The following is a 19,411-nucleotide window of genomic DNA, read 5'->3' as shown; positions in this document are numbered from 1 at the left end:
TGTGGCTCACGGGCCCAGTTGCTCCGCAGCATGTGGGATCTTCCCAGACCAGGGCGCGAACCCGCGTCCCCTGCATCGGCAGGCAGATTCTCAACCACTGCGCCACCAGGGAAGCCCCTAGGCTACAGTTTAAACATCTGTCAGACAGTCCCCACATCCTTTCAAAAGCTAGAGACCTTGCAAAGGCAGTAGGCCTCTTGCACTTGTGCACCTAGAGTTCAGTTTGGGCTGGAACTTTAAGAGCAGAGTTCACTCTGAGGGCACACCAGAGAAATTATTATTGTTTTTTTTTTTAATTGACAATTTTTTATTTGAACCACAGAGTGTCATTAATTCTTTGGTACCCTGGACCATCCATTCCCATAGGATCAGTGATGAGTGAATCCTGTATGGTCTACAATTATTGTTTGCTGTTGTTCCTGGGGGGCCGTAGGTGCAGCGAGTGAATGATTCATACTCCTCAATTCATTATCAGCCTGTGATCTGCTCCTCGCCTATATTATTCTCACTTTACCCTTTCATCCTAACACTAACCTCACCTCCCCAACCCAGCATCAATAGGTACAACCTCCTTAATGTGTTAAGTATGTATTTTTGGATATCAATGACCTTTAAAAATTATTTAGGGTTTTGAAATACATGTTTCGTGTTTCAAATTTACATAAATTGCTTTATTGCCCAGTTTTTGAATAGTCTTTTTAATTCTCTGCTGTGATCACCAATCAATATGGCACCACTAACTCTGCCCCTCACCCCACCCAGCCATTTCCCTCCAAAGAATCATCACCTGTTGGGCAGCATAGTTGGCAACTCTCAGCCCAGCTTTGTGCCATTTGAGAGTGGCAAGCATGTCTAGACTCCCTAGAAATACTATCTTTCAACTTGCTTTTGGCAAGTGTAAACTTTTTGCTGGATTATGTCAACAGATATATATGTTTCTCATCCTCATAGAAATAGGTTGGTGCTGGAATTTCTCTTGGATTTCTCTAGGCAGGGAGAAATAAAGACTGTCCCTTGGCTCATTAAAGTTATTGCTCATTAAAAATGTCTGCGGGCTCTTGATCCTCGGGGGTGAGTCTGGTGACATACATACACTGTCAGAGGCTATTTTGGATTTTCTGCTTTCGGGCATGTCTTTGCTCTTGGATGAGCCCCTTGTGGTTTTCAGAAGACCTAGCAAGTCAATTATAAATAGAAGGCTTGTGTCTGTGTGTCTGCATGCCCTTACTCTGTGGGACAAGGCACCCACATTACAGTGGGCAGTGAACTATTTTTCACTCCTTTGAAGAGGGAAGAAGAAAGGTGAAGAATGCTTTTTCTCTTTCTGAGATAACCCACACCTCTACACACACCCACACAAATCTGTGTAAATGAACTTGACATTTTCAAAGACCTTACCTTAAGGTCTCCTCTTGAAAGCACAGCCATCCAACCTGTTATTTTAAGAAAGAAGCAGTTCTCTCACAGACCTGCTACAGAGGGTTCAGGGATTAGAAGGCAGCCTGTCTGTGCTGTAGACCTTCGGAGGGAGTTTTGAAAGCTGACTCTCTTTATACGAACAGTGCTTTGGTGAAAGTGGTCTCATCAAGCTAATCAGTGGCCTCTAGGACTTGGCTGTTTACATTCTGTCTTCACTTTCCTTCCCCACTGGTGGAAACTGTTGGGACCAGCAAGTCTGAACTAATTATTCTAACAAAAGAGGGGAAAAGAAAGAGTGATTTGAAAGATGAAACTGTAAATGAGTGTTTTCAGAAAGAGGCAATTAGGAGGTCTGGTTCGGTGTGATTCACTGATGATCCATCTTGCACCTTGGACCCACCTGTGTGGGCTATTCCTTTGGTCCCACTTGTTACCTTACTGTTCAAACATTGTTTTATTTCCTTTGTCTTTTTGTGCCCTCATCCTCAATAATTGGGGCCAACTTTTTTCTGCCAGTTGAAAATGTTTAAGCAGTGTTTAGTCTCTTAATTAATGTAAAAACTTCAGTGTTGTACTACTAAAAAATTAATCTAGACATTTAGCTGACAATATTGATAATATGGATATGTAAGTATAGACCGTGCATCCTTGCGAACTCTTACTATACTGATGTATTTCTGAAGCAGACAGGTGACGGCAGCAATGTCAGCAATCCTGTATTAGTAGTTGATGGAGGTTCGTGTGGAGCTAACGGGAGCTGGTATTAACAGATGCCATATATTTAGGAGCCTTTTTTTAAAACACAAAATAAAGGTGATGAGCATTATGTTCTGGTAAAACATTTTATTTTGGTTCAAGAATCGGGATGTGAGAGCCCATCAGACCAAAGATACCATGAAAACCACAGTGGGAGAAGTTCATTTTCAGAAACGTGTGGACAGATGATAATCATTCTTTGGCCTAGTATAGGATATAAAAGAGTACCCAGCTTATATAAACACATTCATATCTTGAGAAGTGATTATTATTTGGTGGTTGGTCAGCTGAGAGTTACAAAATAACAGAAATATGGAAATCATGGCCAGTGGTGATACTTCACCTGACTTTGGTTAACGTGTTTGTAATGGTCTTGGAGAGACTGTATTGTTCCCCCAATGGGGTTAAAACCCATGCAGTGATTTTTTTTTTTTTTTTTTTTTTGCCGTACGCGGGCCTGTTACTGTTGTGGCCTCTCCCGTTGTGGAGCACAGGCTCTGGACGTGCAGGCCCAGCGGCCATGGCTCACAGGCCCAGCCGCTCCGCGGCATGTGGGGTCCTCCCAGACTGGGGCACGATCCCGCGTCCCCTGCATCGGCAGGCGGACTCCCAACCACTGCGCCACCAGGGAAGCCCATGCAGTGATTTTTTTTGTTTTCCTTCCTCTCTTCCCTTTGCAGATGAGAAGCCCAAGGTTAACCGCAAACTTTACATGTGTGTGTGTGAAGGCCTCTCCTGTGGAAATGAGGACCACTGTGAAGGCCAGCAGTGCTTTTCCTCGCTGAGCATAAACGATGGCTTCCACGTCTACCAGAAAGGCTGCTTCCAGGTCTATGAGCAGGGGAAGATGACCTGTAAGACCCCGCCGTCACCTGGCCAAGCTGTGGAGTGCTGCCAAGGGGACTGGTGTAACAGGAACATCACGGCCCAGCTGCCCACTAAAGGTTCCCATGGACTTTTCTATTTCTAGATCAAGGGTTTTTGTTAGTATTTCCTGATTCTGTGTGGGTTAAAGATGTAAGTAGCCACAGGCTTTCCTCCTGCTCTTCCAACAGTGGGTGACAAGGGAAGTCCCTCTGGTGAGGAGGAGAAAGGCATGGCCTTTTGGAATCTACAAGGAGGATGGATGTTTTTGGGAAAGTGAGCAAGGTGATGTCTACCTTGGGGATGGCTTGGCTGACCAGATCTCTCTTGGTGGTCATGAGCAGGTGAACAGCTCCTGACATCCTTTTCTGAAAGGAGCTATGATGTCATAATTTCTGAAACAGTTCTTCTTCGTAAATGCTCATCTCTATGTTGAGTGTGTAGGGAGGAAAGTGGCACATAAGACTCTGATGTCTGAGTGGAATACCTTTCCTTCTTTACGAGGAGGGAGACAACCTGTATCTGATGCCCAGCAATCTATCACCAAAACTTGAAGCTAGTGAGATTTCACATCAACCTTGTAGTTTATGTGGAATCTTCTCCGTCTTATAGTCAATATGGATTTCAGTCCTCCTCTGAAACTGTTTCCTCATAAAATGAGCCCTAAATTGCTATCTCAGAGTCCCTACAAACCTGAATGTACCTTGGTCTTTGTAGACTCAGTCCAAGCCAAATTTACTCTTCTTAATATATAGTACATTTTTAATAGACATACTTAACCAATTTTGCACTCACAAAAGAAGAAATAAACGTAGGAGAGGCTACTAATAGCATCCACGGCCAGAAATGTCGGCCAGAAAGGGAGGAGACAGAAAAATGTAAAAAACTGATACAAGATCATGTTACATAATTCATAATTTTTGAAGTTATGGTGAGGACCTTAAGGCATATAGAAAAGGTTAAAGTCTGATAAGCAAATAGGGTTCAATAATAAAAGAGAGTTTTTAATAAAAAGATGTTTTTATAAGTGAGGTCAAGTATTTAATGGTTAAACCTAAAAGGGTACTTGATGGGATAAGTTCTTAAACCTTGTGAATTAAATTGTTATTAATAGAGTGGATGGACCATGAAGAAATGTCTGCATTCATGCAAAAATTATATGTGCATTGTGAAAAGTGTCTAATCTGCAGAACACTTTGCCAGATTAGAGTTGTAACACAGAATTTATTTTCTTTACTTAAGGAATTTCTGATTTAATTAGGGAGGCACAATATTCATAATTTAATGCTGTACATAATTAGCTTTACACTTTATCATACAAGTGACATGTGCCAAGTTGTTGATTAATTTGGATTTGGAAAGTTAAAAGAAATTTATATAGGAAGTTCGGCTTGAGATTGTATGGCTGAAGAGGCCAGGGATGTGGAAAGAGTAAGGCATACGTGGGGAAGAACAGGGCTTGGTGACGTGATGTCAGGAAAGGGTCTGAAATTCAGAGGTGATTATTGCCTTGGGATCTTTTAATTATGGACCTTCACTATGCAACTGAGAAACTTTGATTTAACTCACAAGGCAAAGTGAATATTTGCTCGAGTGACATGTGAGTATTCGAGTGAATGCACAGATGTTTGAATGGGTATGTAATAATGTCTGAGCCAGAGAATGAATGAGTGATTAGGTGAGTGAGTGAATCAGTGATAGAACGTTTTGAGTGAGTGAATGAACATCGAATAAGCGAGTTAGAGAACAGGTGAATGAATAGGTTCCTAGGCAGAAATCATGATGTAAAAATAGCAATGAGAATTCAGCAGTAGACATCCAAGATACGTTGAAGAGAGAGACCACAGAGATCTTAACTCAGATAGCACTTTCTCATAGGAATATTACAGCATAGTGTCTGTAAGGGCTTGTTGGTAAAACATCCTTACATCAAATCCAGGTTAATAAGGATAGTATCAGAGATTTGTATAGTACTTTATATTTTAAAAACACTTTTCACATAGATGCATTAATAAATTGGTTCTCAGTGGAATTTTTTCAAACTCCTATTGTGTCTAAATGAATAATGGTTAAATGACTGGGCCGTTGGCCAGGTATTAGGAAGTTTTAGTTTCAACACTTTGTGACTTGCGAGACTGTGTGGTCAGGATCGGGAGCGAGCTACTTGTTAGGCATTGGTTATGCTTATTAATAATAAGTAAACAATGATCTCTCTCCCATCTCCAGGGAAATCCTTTCCTGGAACACAGAATTTCCACTTGGAGGTTGGCCTCATCATTCTGTCTGTAGTGTTTGCAGTCTGCCTTCTAGCCTGCCTGCTGGGAGTTGCTCTCCGAAAATTTAAAAGGCGCAACCAAGAACGCCTCAACCCCAGAGATGTGGAGTATGGCACCATCGAAGGGCTCATCACCACCAATGTCGGAGACAGCACGTTAGCAGTGAGTGTGTGGCCCCAGGGGACCCCAAGCATAACAAAGATGGCTGAAGATGCTTTCTTATTTCAAGCACGAAATGCTAACCAGTAACTGGTGACTGGACAGTGAGTGCACACATGCTACTGGTCACTTATGTCTTCAGCAAGTATATGCCGGCACCCCTATGTGAGTTTAGTCTCCCTTACATGAGAACATTTATTTTAGACAGACATTTACATTAAATGAGGGAGTGGATTTATTTTAGTCGATCCTTGGTGGTTATTTTTCTTTTTGGAGTAAGGGGACAGGGACAGACAATGGTTGCCTATAATTTTGATGGTGGGGGAGGGCTTGGAATTTATGGTACTCAGTTACTCTATTTTTAGCAGTAAAAGTGCTTTCAAAAAAAGCACCTTTTGCTTAATATTAAAAATCACTTTCCCTTCTAGATTATTTCAGCGCCCTGTAATTTAAGACTTTTAAAACCTGACATCCAAAAAAGCAGCGATTAAATTTTTCGTGCTCCTGTGCCGCCCCCTTGTGGACTGCACTCATTTGGTTAAACAAGTGCTGTCCAATAGCAATACGTGCGGCACATCTGTAATTTAAAATGTTCTAGTAGCCATCTTAAAAAAAGTTAAAAAAAACTTCACAGGTGATATTTTAAGAATATACTTAACATATGTAATTATTATCATTTCAACATATAATTAAAGAATTATTAATTAGATATTTTGCATCTTTTTTTAAAACTAAAATTTCAAAATCTGTGTATTTTATACGTACAGCACATATCGGTTCAGATCAGCCACATTTCATTGTCTCAGTGTCAACGTGTGGCTAGCAGCTACCCTAGCACAGGGTTTGGAACCATTGTATTTGTATGTTTTAAAGTTACTCTTTTGCACATTTTAAAATGATGAAATCACATTGAAAAGCGACTGACTTCCTTTTTTCACTTTTTAAAATCGTTTGTCAAGTGTTAATTTTAAAGCACCTTTAAACTTTAAGTGAGAAAAGGGATTGCATGCTGTTGAATAGGTTACCATCAAATGCCGAAAGGAAAAGTAATAACATTCTACAGGGGTACTGTGCTGAGTAGGATGCCCCCTTTAAAAAAGGTGAAGATTTGTGTTAGAAAGATGTTAAAGTCATGCCAGTACTAAATTGAGACTCTCCTTGTCATTGACTGATGAATTGAAAGATGGTCAAGGTGGTAGCTTTTAATGTGATTCAGTGTTATTTGACGCCATCACGTAAGATCATCTGTATTAAGTCTTGTTCTGCTAGACAACAAACTTAAAAGTGTCTGGGAGTTCTGCACTTAAGCCTTTTTGCTGGAGAAGGCTTGCCCTCACCAGTCTTTGTAGCTCAGGTGCTACACCTGGACTACTACCCTTGGCGAGTTATTAAAACATTTGATGGTGGCTGATACAGGCTGGGAAATATCCCATCCTACTGCCTTTCCCATCACTGGACCACAGTCAAGTGTACTTTTTTGTATGAAAAAAAAAGGGGAAGGAACCTTGTTTATCTTCCTTTTACCTACCTATTTAATTGTGCTACAGTGAAACTGGGAAAAGAGGAGATAAGGACATTTCATTCAAAAAGTAGAAAAATATAGTTTTTCTTTAGAAGTGTACTTAGAAGTTTGTTTCAAGTTTTAAGGCAAATTAAATGAATTCATTGAGTTAGGAGCAAGGACGATACAAGGCTGAATCTTGACAAAACTTGAGCAGTAGTCAGAACTTTGTTCCTCAGAACTGCTAACATAACTAATCACATTGGGCACTGATAGGAATCTCTAGTGTAAATTATTATTTAAATGGCTTCTATAATTTTGAAAGCAGAATGCTTTCAAATATGCTAAAATAGTCTTCTCAACTCAACCGTTTTAGATGACAGTATATCACGATATAATGACACAGTAAACAACACTGTTTAAAAACAAGTTGTTATTATTGGTCTACATACTTGCTTATTTAAGTGATATTCTCATTTATATGACTCAGCAATGTGTACCTTACTAAACAAACAGCTCTCCTACACTGAAAAAGAAGTCTTGGGATCCAAGAGTTGAAGTAGATGTTTGTTAGTCTTTGGTCGATTCCACCCGCCCTGAAGTCTGTGAACTCGGTTTAGAACCAGGATTGTACATTATGAAAAAACAACACATTAGTTTTATAGTAATTTCAGAATTATTCTCTCAAAAAAATTGAATGAATAAAGAGAAAAACGAACAGCAAAAGAGATAGGGAGATGTGAAACTCTACTTCATCTACATTCCGTTTCTTGTTGAATATCCATTTTGCGGCTTTTAAGGATTCTAAATTTCTTCCTTTAGATGTTCAGATTTTGGTAATTTTGCTGATCAACAGTACTTCACAGTGGTGCTCAGAGTAAGTAAAAGACAATGAAACTCAAACAAGGCAATGTATTAATGTAACAGGCCAGCTAAAATGTTTGGGAAAGGACAGCTTTGGGGAGTGTTAGATCAACATTACTGCAACCTTCCCACAATCACCATGGGCACAATGTTGTTTATTATAGATAATCCATTCCTGATTCAAAAATGCTTCTGCTTCTTGGCTTGCACTGAGAGTAAGAAGGGAAAATTTATGAATGAACTAATTGGGAATCTTTTTTGCAGTGTGTTCATTTTTAGAAGTAGATTTGGGGCATGGTTTTATGTTTCAATGAAATTCATATTTTTTCTCTCTGCTTTGTGGGTAACTGACATCGAGAATGACATACAGTATATGAAATCATGTGTGAGATAATTTTTTTTTTTTTTTTTGCGGTACGCGGGCCTCTCACTGTTGTGGCCTCTCCGGTTGCGGAGCACAGGGTCCGGACGCGCAGGCTCAGCGGCCATGGCTCACGGGCCCAGCCGCTCTGCGGCATGTGGGATCCTCCCGGACCGGGGCACGAACCCGTGATGCAGGCAGACTCCCAACCACTGTGCCACCAGGGAAGCCCCCGTGAGAAAGTTTTGAAAATTGTAAAGCACTATAGAATTTAAAGAGTCTTTCAATTAAAAAAAATGGGTTTTTTTTAAAAGTAGACAACTGTTAACAAAAAAGAGAAATGACATAGAGGTGTTAATTTTGTGACTCTTGTTCCCCACCTACCTAGTAACCTCCATCCAGGTAGCCCTCTCTGCTTGAGTGTACCAGTCTGAGGACTCAGATGGCCATTGGAGTCTTTACAAGACAAACAACATTAGAGTCATTTGGTTCTTATTCCTAATTTGTTTGTTCCTTATTAGAGTTCCTTGGCATGTCAGCTAAAGTGCATCCTTTGATAGGTATTCTGAGCAGGGCCGAATATGGTCAATTTTGCTCAGCTCTTGGACTTGAAGGCCTTTGATTTTTGCTCCACTTGCTCTTCTAGCTACTGTTTCCCCTTGGGCTCAGCCCTGCATGTTGGACTTTTTATTTATTTTATTTTTTTATTTTATTTTTTTTTTTGGGGGGTACGCGGGCCTCTCACTGTTGTGGCCCCTCCCGTTGCGGAGCACAGGCTCCGGACATGCAGGCTCAGCGGCATGGCTCACCGGCCCAGCTGCTCCACGGCATGTGGGATCTTCCCAGACCGGGGAACGAACCCGTGTCCCCCGCATCGTCAGGCGGACTCTCAACCACTGCGCGACCAGGGAAGCCCTGGACTTTTTAATTTACATCTTTAACTTTGTCCACTCAGCTTCTTTCTTTATATATTTTCTTCTAAAACTCTGGATACAAGAAAGGACTACTCATCCCTCAGGAAAACCTATCCCATATTAGGGAAAGGGCTAGCTTCTGGTTTTCCTAAGAAATAAAACCAGTTCTTCCTCCAGTGGGGCTTTCCATGCACACGAACAGGCCATGTGTCCTGGACCACTGCCTCCATGCCAGTTACACCCACGTGCACGCTCATACTCTAACCTGGGAGCAGTTCCTCAATACTTTCTCTTTCTCCTTGTTTTGAACCACAGGATTTATTGGATCATTCGTGTACGTCGGGAAGCGGCTCTGGTCTTCCTTTTCTGGTACAAAGAACAGTAGCCCGTCAGATCACACTGCTGGAGTGTGTTGGTAATTCTTTTTTCCCTTTCTTTGCGGGTTATGTGCTGTGGTTCTAGAAGTAGGATGGACCTTGGAAAATCTGCTTCGTGTTGCCTCTTGCCTGTTAAACGTCAGGAGATGTGAGGTAGCCATGTGGTAGTATGCCTCTAATCTGTGACTTGTGTTGGAGCACTTGAACTTGGTGAAGTTCTTGTCAAAGAACTAGTATCCACTAGTATCCACTAGGCAGGATACAGAGTGCCCAGTCAAAAGATTTCAGTTTTAAGTAGACCCTTCAGGATAATGGGAATGCTTGAAAATGAACTAACATGGCTGCTCCTGACCATAGGCATTGGAGAATTTGAGGTAAGTCGGCTTTTGGACAGTAAACTTGATTATTCCAATTTTATACTTCCTCCCTCTTCCCCTGCCTTAAAAAAAAATGAAATAAATGTACCAAAGCTACCCTTTATAACTGCTTTATTTAAACAAGAGCTGTGTACATTTCTCTGTGGCCTCACATTTTTTCCCATAGTGGAACATATTTGTATAGAGATATAATCATAGTGTGTATATAATTTGTCCCTGTTTTCAGTTTTATGCTCACACACATTTTCATGTATTTGTACACATCACAGGTATTTTAAAGATTATGTGATTGTCTGTTGCGTGATAACTTTAACAATACTGTGTGAAAAATGTTTTGCACACGTTGCTTCTTTTGAGTGCGCAGAATAAATTTCAAGGAATTGGGGTTCCTGGATCAACATTTGTGACTTTTTATGGCTTGTCTTATATATTGCTGGATTGCCCTCTAGGAAGGTGGTGCAAATGCTTTTTTTTTTTAAAGTCCTGATTTTTTATTAGTTTTATGAGGTGGGCACTTGCAAGTCACATGACAGTTTTCATTAATTTCTGCTTTAGATGGCATGCAGGGATGGCCACAGTAGCAATAACGGATTGGAAACATCTCCATACTCTCCTGGTTCTCCCCATTTTGGGGGGGGCTGGCTTTGCAGCTCTTGCCATATCATTTTTTGCTTTTGGGAGGTGATGGGCCAACATAGGCTGCCTTCACCACTTGGCTGCTATCCTCTGACTTTTCTTCCTGTTTTCACGGAAACTAGGACACCCCCAAATGTAATAGTGGAAGGGGGTCGTGGGCAGAGGTAGTAAAGTGACTGCCACCTTCAGGCACACAGGTGGCCAGCAGGAGCCTGTTGCCTTTTCTCTACGTCTGTAGCTACTGCAACTGTTTCCGAACTCCAACTTCAGGCTTCTCCACGGTGGACTGTGAGTAGAGAAACTAAAAATGGAAAAGCCCCCGATGTGCTTACTGCTTACAACCAGAGTTGTCCTCTTGTACCAGCTAACATCCCATTTGATTATGAACAAGGGTACCTGGGTAGGGGTAAGAAGTGAAGGGGGACATTACCCCCCCATCCTCCTGTTCCATGGCCACTCACCATTCACAGAGCAGCAGCCCTCATGACCGCTCCTCAGAGATGGACCCCAGAGTCCAAAGGGCAAAATAATACTGCACCTTTAAGAATGCATACTGTTTCCGGTTGTACAGATATTCTTCAGCATTTTTTGAAATAGTTTATGTTCATTTATAGCATTTTATTGGTTCAGTGCTAAAGAGCCATGCCTTTCAGTAGCATCTCGTTAGCGTTCATGTAGTACAGGCTTGAATAAAAATGTATGTAAAGAACTGTTTGGATAATATGTTACCGTTTTTGGTTGAAAAACATGAGAAGTTGGACTAGATCCGTTGTTAACAGATGGTGATCAATGAATCTCCAAATTTCAGGTGCTTTAGGGACCCCCACTTCTGGGTCTCCATGGCCAGGACTTTTGGGCAGCTCTGCTTCTGTTTTCAGGGACTTCCGCCTAAGGTTGCATTTGCAAAAAGCATTTGACAACTTAACAGCCTTTGAAAACCATTTAAGTGGGTTTCTGTTTCAATTCTGTCTACTTACGCAGACATCTATCTCTGTTTGCTCTAAAAAAAAAGGATTTAAGGCAACTGTATAGTAATGTCCACAATGCTCTGGGATATTTTTCTCTCCTTCCTAATGAGAATATGAGGACAAAGGGCAAATAAAGATACAGAATGGAACCAAAGGCAGGAAAAGAAGAGCGTTCTCTTTTGTAGCAGTCGATTTTGTAGATCTTAGCACTAGCCTTCATCTTAAACTACAAATGCTGGGCAATTGCTATGACTTTATTCAAATTAATCCTGCACTAAATACTATTTTTGTGACTTGACAGTGGCCCACAAAAGACCACTTACTGGCTTCATTTAACGCTCTTTTGGATTAGTCACTGGTATTTAGTAGGGACATTGCTTATCATAAGAGAATCTAGATTGAGCAGTTTTGATTATGTTTTGATTATGTCCAGACATAATCTCCTGGACAGACATGCTTTCTCTCTCCATGTTTGGGTTCTCAGCGACTTAGTTTTCCAGCAAAGAGCTGCATGCCTGTATATATAGGTGGTGCTGCAGCAGCTTATTACCAGCTGGGATTCCCAGCAGCCACTTGCCTTGGTAGAAGGCCCCGCTGCCCTGCAACTCGTATCTCCTGCTGCACCGTTTTCTAGGTGCTGCGTCTGTCTTCTCCTTGATCATAGCCCGTGTTGATCCCCACAGTGTCGTGGTAATTCCCTCCTCCTCCCAACCTCCCTGATCACCTGCCTGTCATTAAGGAGAAAAACGGGAGCAGCAGCATGTAGTTGACAAGCTGACAGTTGTGCTGGGGCTGCAGGAGGGGGCACGAACTCCTCAGATCAGATCACAACTCGTCACCGTTTTTTGAAAATGTCTTCTCCAAGTGGCCTTGTCAGTGTCACCCACTTGTGGCATCACGGGGACTGTCTTGCAAGCGAACACCCATGACCAGTGTCAGAAATCGGGACTCTTCTGGGATTATGTGTTTAAGACTTTGCAGATCCTCTTTTGAAATATCCTCTGCCAAGAAATCCTTTAAGGATGGCAGTGGCTGTCTGTCGATCTCCTACATAGCATTGTCCTGTGTGTGTGTGTGTGTGTGTGTGTGTGTGTGTGTGCGTGCGTGTTAATCCTTCAGAACATATATCTCAAACTCAGTGATCTCTTTTGTGAAAAATATAAATGCATATGTAAATTCACAAATTTGGACTCTTAGAAAATGCCGATGTTGATCCTTTATTAAGGGAAGGAATCAAGTAAGTTACTCAGTTAAGCCCCATTCACGCTTTTTGGCTTTCATCAACATTGAAATCTAATAATCTGTACCATTTTCTAAGTTTTACTAACTTTCATGTGCTTTTACAAACCATATGCATTTCATACCTTTTCACAGAGGAATGTAAATGTAAACTTTGTAATTAGCAGCTCATTGTACAGATGCAGATTCTGAGAGTGTTTCATTTGATAGCACAGTAGGGTGGCCGGGAGGGGCAGTTTCCACCTTATTTTTGGATGTCTTTACAGGCAAAAAGTAGTGGTATTTATACCCATGAGTTGTGTTTTTCCATGGGAGGGATTAAGAGTTGCTAGCATGAAGTTCATTGGCTACCTGTCCTGTTCTACTGTCCAATGTCACCTCTGTGTTGCTTTCCACAGGGAAAGGCAGGTATGGTGAGGTGTGGAGGGGCAGTTGGCAAGGGGAGAATGTTGCTGTGAAGATCTTCTCCTCCCGGGATGAGAAGTCGTGGTTCAGGGAAACAGAATTGTACAACACTGTGATGCTGAGGCATGAAAATATTTTAGGTAAGTACAAAAATAATCCCCTCATTTTTTTCTAGGAAGAAATAATTGCCTGCCTTTGCCCTCTCAGATTTGGTGTGTCTGAATTCACAAGTCTCTCCTAAATGGTGACATAGGGACCATCAGCATTTATACGCTGTTTAATTTTCTTTTCACATGAATTTCTTGTGTAAGTCTGCAAAGAAGCTAAGTTTGAAGATTCTCTGGATGATGAAAAGGAAATTGTTATTGCTAAGTGTTCCTGCAGGTTGTTATTTAAATAACAAAAATTTGCCCCAGGTCTTCCCTGGTGGTGCAGTGGTTGAGAGTCCGCCTGCTGATGCAGGGGACACGGGTTCGTGCCCCGGTCCGGGAAGATTCCCACATGCCACGGAGCGGCTGGGCCCGTGAGCCATGGCCGCTGAGCCTGCGCGTCCGGAGCCTGTGCTCCGCAACGGGGAGGCCACAGCAGTGAGAGGCCCGCATACCGCAAAAAAAAAAAATAAAAAATAAAAATTGCCCCATATTGTTCACTTCAAGGCTTCCTCTGTAGTTCTGCTTACCCCACCCTTTTTGAATATTTATTACTTGAATCAAACTAAGAAAGATCTTTGGACGATTTCCTAGAGATTCATAGCTCCCAGGGATATCGTAATTAAATGCACATTCCTTCAAACAAGGCATCGTTTTTAAAGCCCAGATTTAGAGAAGGATTTAGCATACATTTTAATTTGGAAACTAAAGCTTGGAAACATTTGTGAAATATGTGAAGAGCCCATTGAAATACTGCTATGGAAGTATAAAGGGTTAGAATATTCCTTTAGCCCATTGACTTCTTTGTTTTTGAAGTTTTTCTACGTGTGTTTATACTAATACATATATGATGGATGAATGCTGCCTGAAGTGCTTCTTTAATAGTGCCTATAAAGTTTCTATAGAATTGGGCTCTTTATAGGATAGTGTTGGCCACTTAATGGCTACGGGATCAGGTTTGGCTTATAGGAAGGCCATTGCCAGAATTTATTTCTATTCCAGTATTGCCAGTTTAGTATTAAGCCTGAGTCAGGTTGTCTACAGATCATGGTTTGACAGTTGTCCAAAGCTTTGCTCTAACAGTTTGGTGGTTGTTCCATCTCAGACTTGTCTCAGTTGCTGTTGTCATTTTCTCCCCTTCCCTTCCCCCTTGTGCCCTCGCCGTCACCTCGGCCTCCTCACTTGTATCGTTGCTATGGGTCTCTCCTTTCCAGCCCATCTTGCCACACTGAATTATCTTCCACTGGGGAGCTGAGACACTTCTGCTCAGAGTGTCTTTGATGACTCCCACATCGCTTGCAACATTTGTGACTTCTGGGCCTGGCATTCCAGACTCCCTCTTTTGGGGTCCCAAGAGGACTCTGCTACTTCCTGTACAAATATGCCCACATGCAGTCAGTTCCAGTATTTGTCACTCCTTGGGATTGCCCTTGAACATTCAGCTGTCTGTGTCTTCATTCATGTTGCTCTTGGTCACCCACTATCCCCATTCCACCCTCCACCCACTCCTTCCTTCATCAAAACTTCTTAGTTCCCTTCCAGACTCTCGCAAGGGATTTACTTGGGCTTTTCTGCACTCCTGCACTTTTTACCTCCTATATAACTCTTATCGTGACCGCCTTGTATTGCAGTTAGATGCATGTGTGTTAACAACAATGACTAGTTACTATGCAGTAAGCACTGCTTTGTGTCATGCACATTTTCTTATTTAATCTTCACCAGGACCATAAGAGGGCAGATATTCTTATTTTCCTGGTTGTAACTGATAAGGTAACGGAGGTGCAGAGAGGTTAACGTCACCCAGCAGGTTAAATAATGGAGCTGAGAATCACACCGGATGGTCTAACTCTTAACCACATGGTAGTTAGCTCATGGAATTGCTTCTTAGATTCTAGAGTCATAGTGTGAGGTGAAAATTCATCTACAGTCAAAATTACCTTTAAATGTCCCAATTTTTCCTCTGACACTGGAACAGACTGAGGTTGGGTAACAGATAAACCACTGGCTGTGTTAAAAGTCATGATGTACAAGAAGTACTTATCTTTAAACAGTAGAAGTACTCTTAACGGGCAGGTGCATGTACTCTGAGAAGCACGTGGGGTCTGAGACTCACTGAAGGAAGGCCATGTTCAGGCAGCCCCTGTCTTCTTGTGGGCTCATGGGCTTATGGGCTTATTGAGCAAAACACTCTAGATGTTGCCGTGCTATGCAAGTAGTCACTTTATCCATGCTCTTGAGTTAAATGACCTGTGATACCACTCCACGGTACACCCAGGACAAGAATTATTTCCATTGTTTTTGCTTTCACACTCAGTCCTGAGGACAGTTCCCTGCACGTGGTAGGTGCTTAGTAAATATTGATTAAATTGGATTTAATCACGCAGGAAATTTGAAAGTCACCTTTGCAGTATGATTCATGTGAAAGAAGTTAGGTTCCCTTCGTGTGATCACAGAAGGCAAAACATTGTCCCCTTCTTATTACATAATGATCCATGGAAATTGTGAATTCATGAGATCTTGTTACTACCCTCATCATAATTACAGCTATATGGATTAATTTTACTGTGTAGTCAGTCCTCTTAGTTGAGACAGCTTGTAGAAATGTACCACCTTTTTTAGTTAAACTTCTTTCCCTGCCTTAGCAGTTTTTTGGATGTAGAGACTTTAAGGTTTTCGATGACATTTTCTTTTCTATCAAAAGATTGTTTTGAATATCATATCATGATTTCCCCCACCCTTGAGTATTGCTAACTCTAGCCCCCTCGAAATACATAATTACACACACACACACACACACGTATAAAATTCTGGGCCCTCCTTGTTTATCCCCCCCAAAAATGATATCTTTCCAATGACTAGTTTGGATTTCAGCTCTTCCTTCTGCTGTGTCTGGTGTAGAAGTCAGCAGATAAGTGAATGACGGGAGGCTCTGTTTGGTGGTTGGAACAGTGTCTGGGAGTTTGGGAAGCCAGTTCTACTCTCAGCATCATTAAAGGCCCACTCTGTGACTTTGGGCCAAAGTTGTATGTTTCTGAGCTCTTTCCTCATGACTGAAACCAGGGAGTTTCAGTTAATACGACAATTGCACTCCAAAGTCTCATCTTACACTTAAAAAAAAGATTATGGTACATATGATATCACTTATATCTAAAATATGACACAAATGAACTTATCTATGAAACAAAAGCAGACTCACAGACATAGAGAACAGACTTGTAGTTGGCAAGGGAGAGGGGAGTAGGGGAGTTCAGAATTAGCAGAGGCAAACTAATATATATAGGATGGATAAACAACAAGGTCCTACTGTATTGCACAGGAATATTCAATATCCTGTGATAAACCATAATGGAAAAGAATATAAAAAGAATATATATATATATGTATAACTGAATCACTGTGCTGTACAGCAGAAATTAACACATTGTAAATCAACTCTACTTCAATAAAATAAATTTTTAAGAGCGATTATAGCACTTAAAAAAATGGTACAATATCCATTAAGTTGACTTTTTTTTTTTTTTTCTTGCGGTACGCAGGCCTCTCACTGTTGTGGCCTCTCCCGTTGCGGAGCACAGGCTCCGGACGCGCAGGCTCAGCAGCCATGGCTCAAGGGCCTAGCCGCTCCGTGGCATGTGGGATCTTCCCGGACCGGGGCACAAACCCGTGTCCCCTGCATCGGCAGGCGGACTCTCAACCACTGCGCCACCAGGGAAGCCCAAGTTGACCATTTTAATCATATAAGCGAGATTTAAGTACAATCATGTTGTGTAACCGTCACCACCCTCCATCTCCAGAACTGCCACATACTCTTAAAAGGTACTGCTTAACCATTTAATCAGTCAGAATTCCTTGAGACCAATTGGAAGTGAAGGAAACTACCTGAAAAATATATTAAATTACAAACTTTGGGGCTGTAATTGAACCCAGAACTATTTTGAACTGTAATATTAACCAGCTACTCTTGAACACTTACTGTGTGGTAGGCATCATATGAAGCATTCTACCTACAATAACTCTTTATTTTCACAATAACCCTTTGAGATACAGGACGGGGCTATCCATATCTTATAAGTGAGGAAACCAAGGTGGCGATTTTATGTGACACGTGGGATCACCCAGCTCAGGATGGTGAGCCGTATGGATGCCCAGTAGTCTGGCTCTGGGGCCCAACACTCTCAAGCCCTGTGCTCCCCAGCATGGTGGCCTGACTCCTTAGGTATCAGAGCTGCCCAGCGCCTGGTTCCCACGAGAGCTGCCAGTGAGAGGCTTACAAGGGCACTGCTTACCTCACTAAAGATTTGGGGTTTTATTTTAGTTTATGAGGCACCTGGGAGGATGACTTTGGCTGTTATGTAAGAGGCTTTTGCCCTAATCACGTTCTCTCGGTGTTATGAACACGTCCAATGGCTGGGCCAGGCTTCCAATGTATGGGCACCTGTTCAGTCTCCACTAACAGTAGAGTGCTTTGACTCAAAATACAAAAGTCCCATAAAAATGCTCTAGCATGTTGAAGCAAATATAGTTGTACAATTCACACTTGAGTGGTAAATAGTTTTTAAAAAAATCTTATATAAAAGTCAGTTTTTTTGAAGGTCTAGAGCCTAACTAATGGGACAGACAAAAATCCTTCTCTAAGAACTCGGGGACTTAGAGAAGGTGAGAGAATAAATTGTATTTATTTATTTATTTAATCAATCACTCAGTCAATCAGATGCTGCTCTCCCTTGGCCAAAGGAATCAGTAAAGGCTATGCAAATATATAGCAGTAATTTAGTTTCTTTTGAGTGGGTGCTTCTATAGTTTGGGATATTCATTTTGGAGAAAGTTATTAAAGATGAATATCATGTGGTTTACATATGATCATCTCAATAGATGCAGAAAAAGCTTTCGACAAAATTCAACACCAATTTGTGATAAAAACTCTCAAGAAAGTAGGCACAAAGGGAACCTACCTCAACATAGTAAAGGCCATATATGACAGACCCACAGCCAACATCGTTCTCAATGGTGAAAAACTGAAGCCATTTCTTGTAAGATCAGGAACAAGACAAGGTTGCCCACTCTCACCACTGTTATTCAACATAGTTTTGGAAGTTTTAGCCACAGCCATCAGAGAAGAAAAAGAAGTAAAAGGAATCCAAATCGGAAAAGAAGAAGTAAAACTGTCACTGTTTGCAGATAACATGATACTATACATACAGAATCCTACAGATGCTACGAGAAAAACTACTAGAGTTAATCAATGAAGTTGGTAAAGTAGCAGGATACAAAGTTAATGCACAGAAATCTCTGGCATTCCTATACACTTAATGATGAAAAATCTGAAAGAGAAGTTAAGGAAACACTCCCATTTACCACTGCCTTCGGTAGATAGCAGAAAATATTTCCTTGTTGCAGTACTGTAAAGCATTGCCAAAGAACCTGAGAAGAGTTTGAGAACCACTGGTTAAAAGGTACAGGTCGAAATTAAGAAAAAACTCCCATTTACCACTGCAACAAAAAGAATAAAATATCTAGGAATAAACCTACCCAAGGAGACAAAAGACCTGCATGCAGAACATTATGACACTGATGAAAGAGATTAAAGATGATACAAATAGATGGAGAGATATACCATGTTCTTGGATTAAAAGAATCAACATTGTGAAAATGACTATACTACCCAAAGCAATCTACAGATTCAGCGCAATCCCTATCAAACTACCACTGGCATTTTTCACAGAACTAGAACAAAAAATGTCACAATTTGTATGGAGACACAAAAGACCCCAAAGAGCCAAAGCAATCTTGAGAAAGAAAAATGGAGCTGGAGGAATCAGGCTCCCTGACTTCAGACTCTACTACAAAGGTACAGTAATCAAAACAGTGTGGTACTGGCACAAAAACAAATACAGATCAATGGAACAAGATAGAAAGCCCAGAGATAAACCCACATACATATGGTCACCTTATTTTTGATAAAGGAGGCAAGAATATACAATGGAGAAAAGACAGCCCCTTCAATAAGTGGTGCTGGGAAAACTGGACAGCTACATGTCAAAGAATGAAGTTAGAACACTCCCTGACACCATATACAAAAATAAACTCAAAATGGATTAAAGACCTAAATGTAAGGCCAGACACTATAAAACTCTTAGAGGAAAACA

The 19,411-nt window shown here is 41.3% G+C and overlaps 1 protein-coding gene across 2 annotated transcripts in view; it reads left to right on the top strand.

Moving 5' to 3' along the window:
* The window catches only part of ACVR1 (activin A receptor type 1), a 129,308-nt gene that overhangs the window by 88,772 nt on the left and 21,125 nt on the right, over window positions 1-19,411 (top strand). For both annotated transcript variants that reach the window (XM_007111810.4, XM_028478186.2), the window contains 4 exons: window positions 2,856-3,119; window positions 5,266-5,477; window positions 9,430-9,529; window positions 13,110-13,256. In XM_007111810.4, coding sequence (XP_007111872.2) covers window positions 2,856-3,119; window positions 5,266-5,477; window positions 9,430-9,529; window positions 13,110-13,256 — 723 coding nt within the window. The remainder of the gene's footprint in view (window positions 1-2,855; window positions 3,120-5,265; window positions 5,478-9,429; window positions 9,530-13,109; window positions 13,257-19,411) is intronic.

The sequence above is a fragment of the Physeter macrocephalus genome, chromosome 2, assembly GCF_002837175.3.
Source record: "Physeter macrocephalus isolate SW-GA chromosome 2, ASM283717v5, whole genome shotgun sequence".
In the NCBI taxonomy this organism is placed as follows: domain Eukaryota; kingdom Metazoa; phylum Chordata; class Mammalia; order Artiodactyla; family Physeteridae; genus Physeter; species Physeter macrocephalus.
Note: the sequence above shows the minus strand (reverse complement) of the source record. Positions and strands in the feature narration are given on the sequence as shown.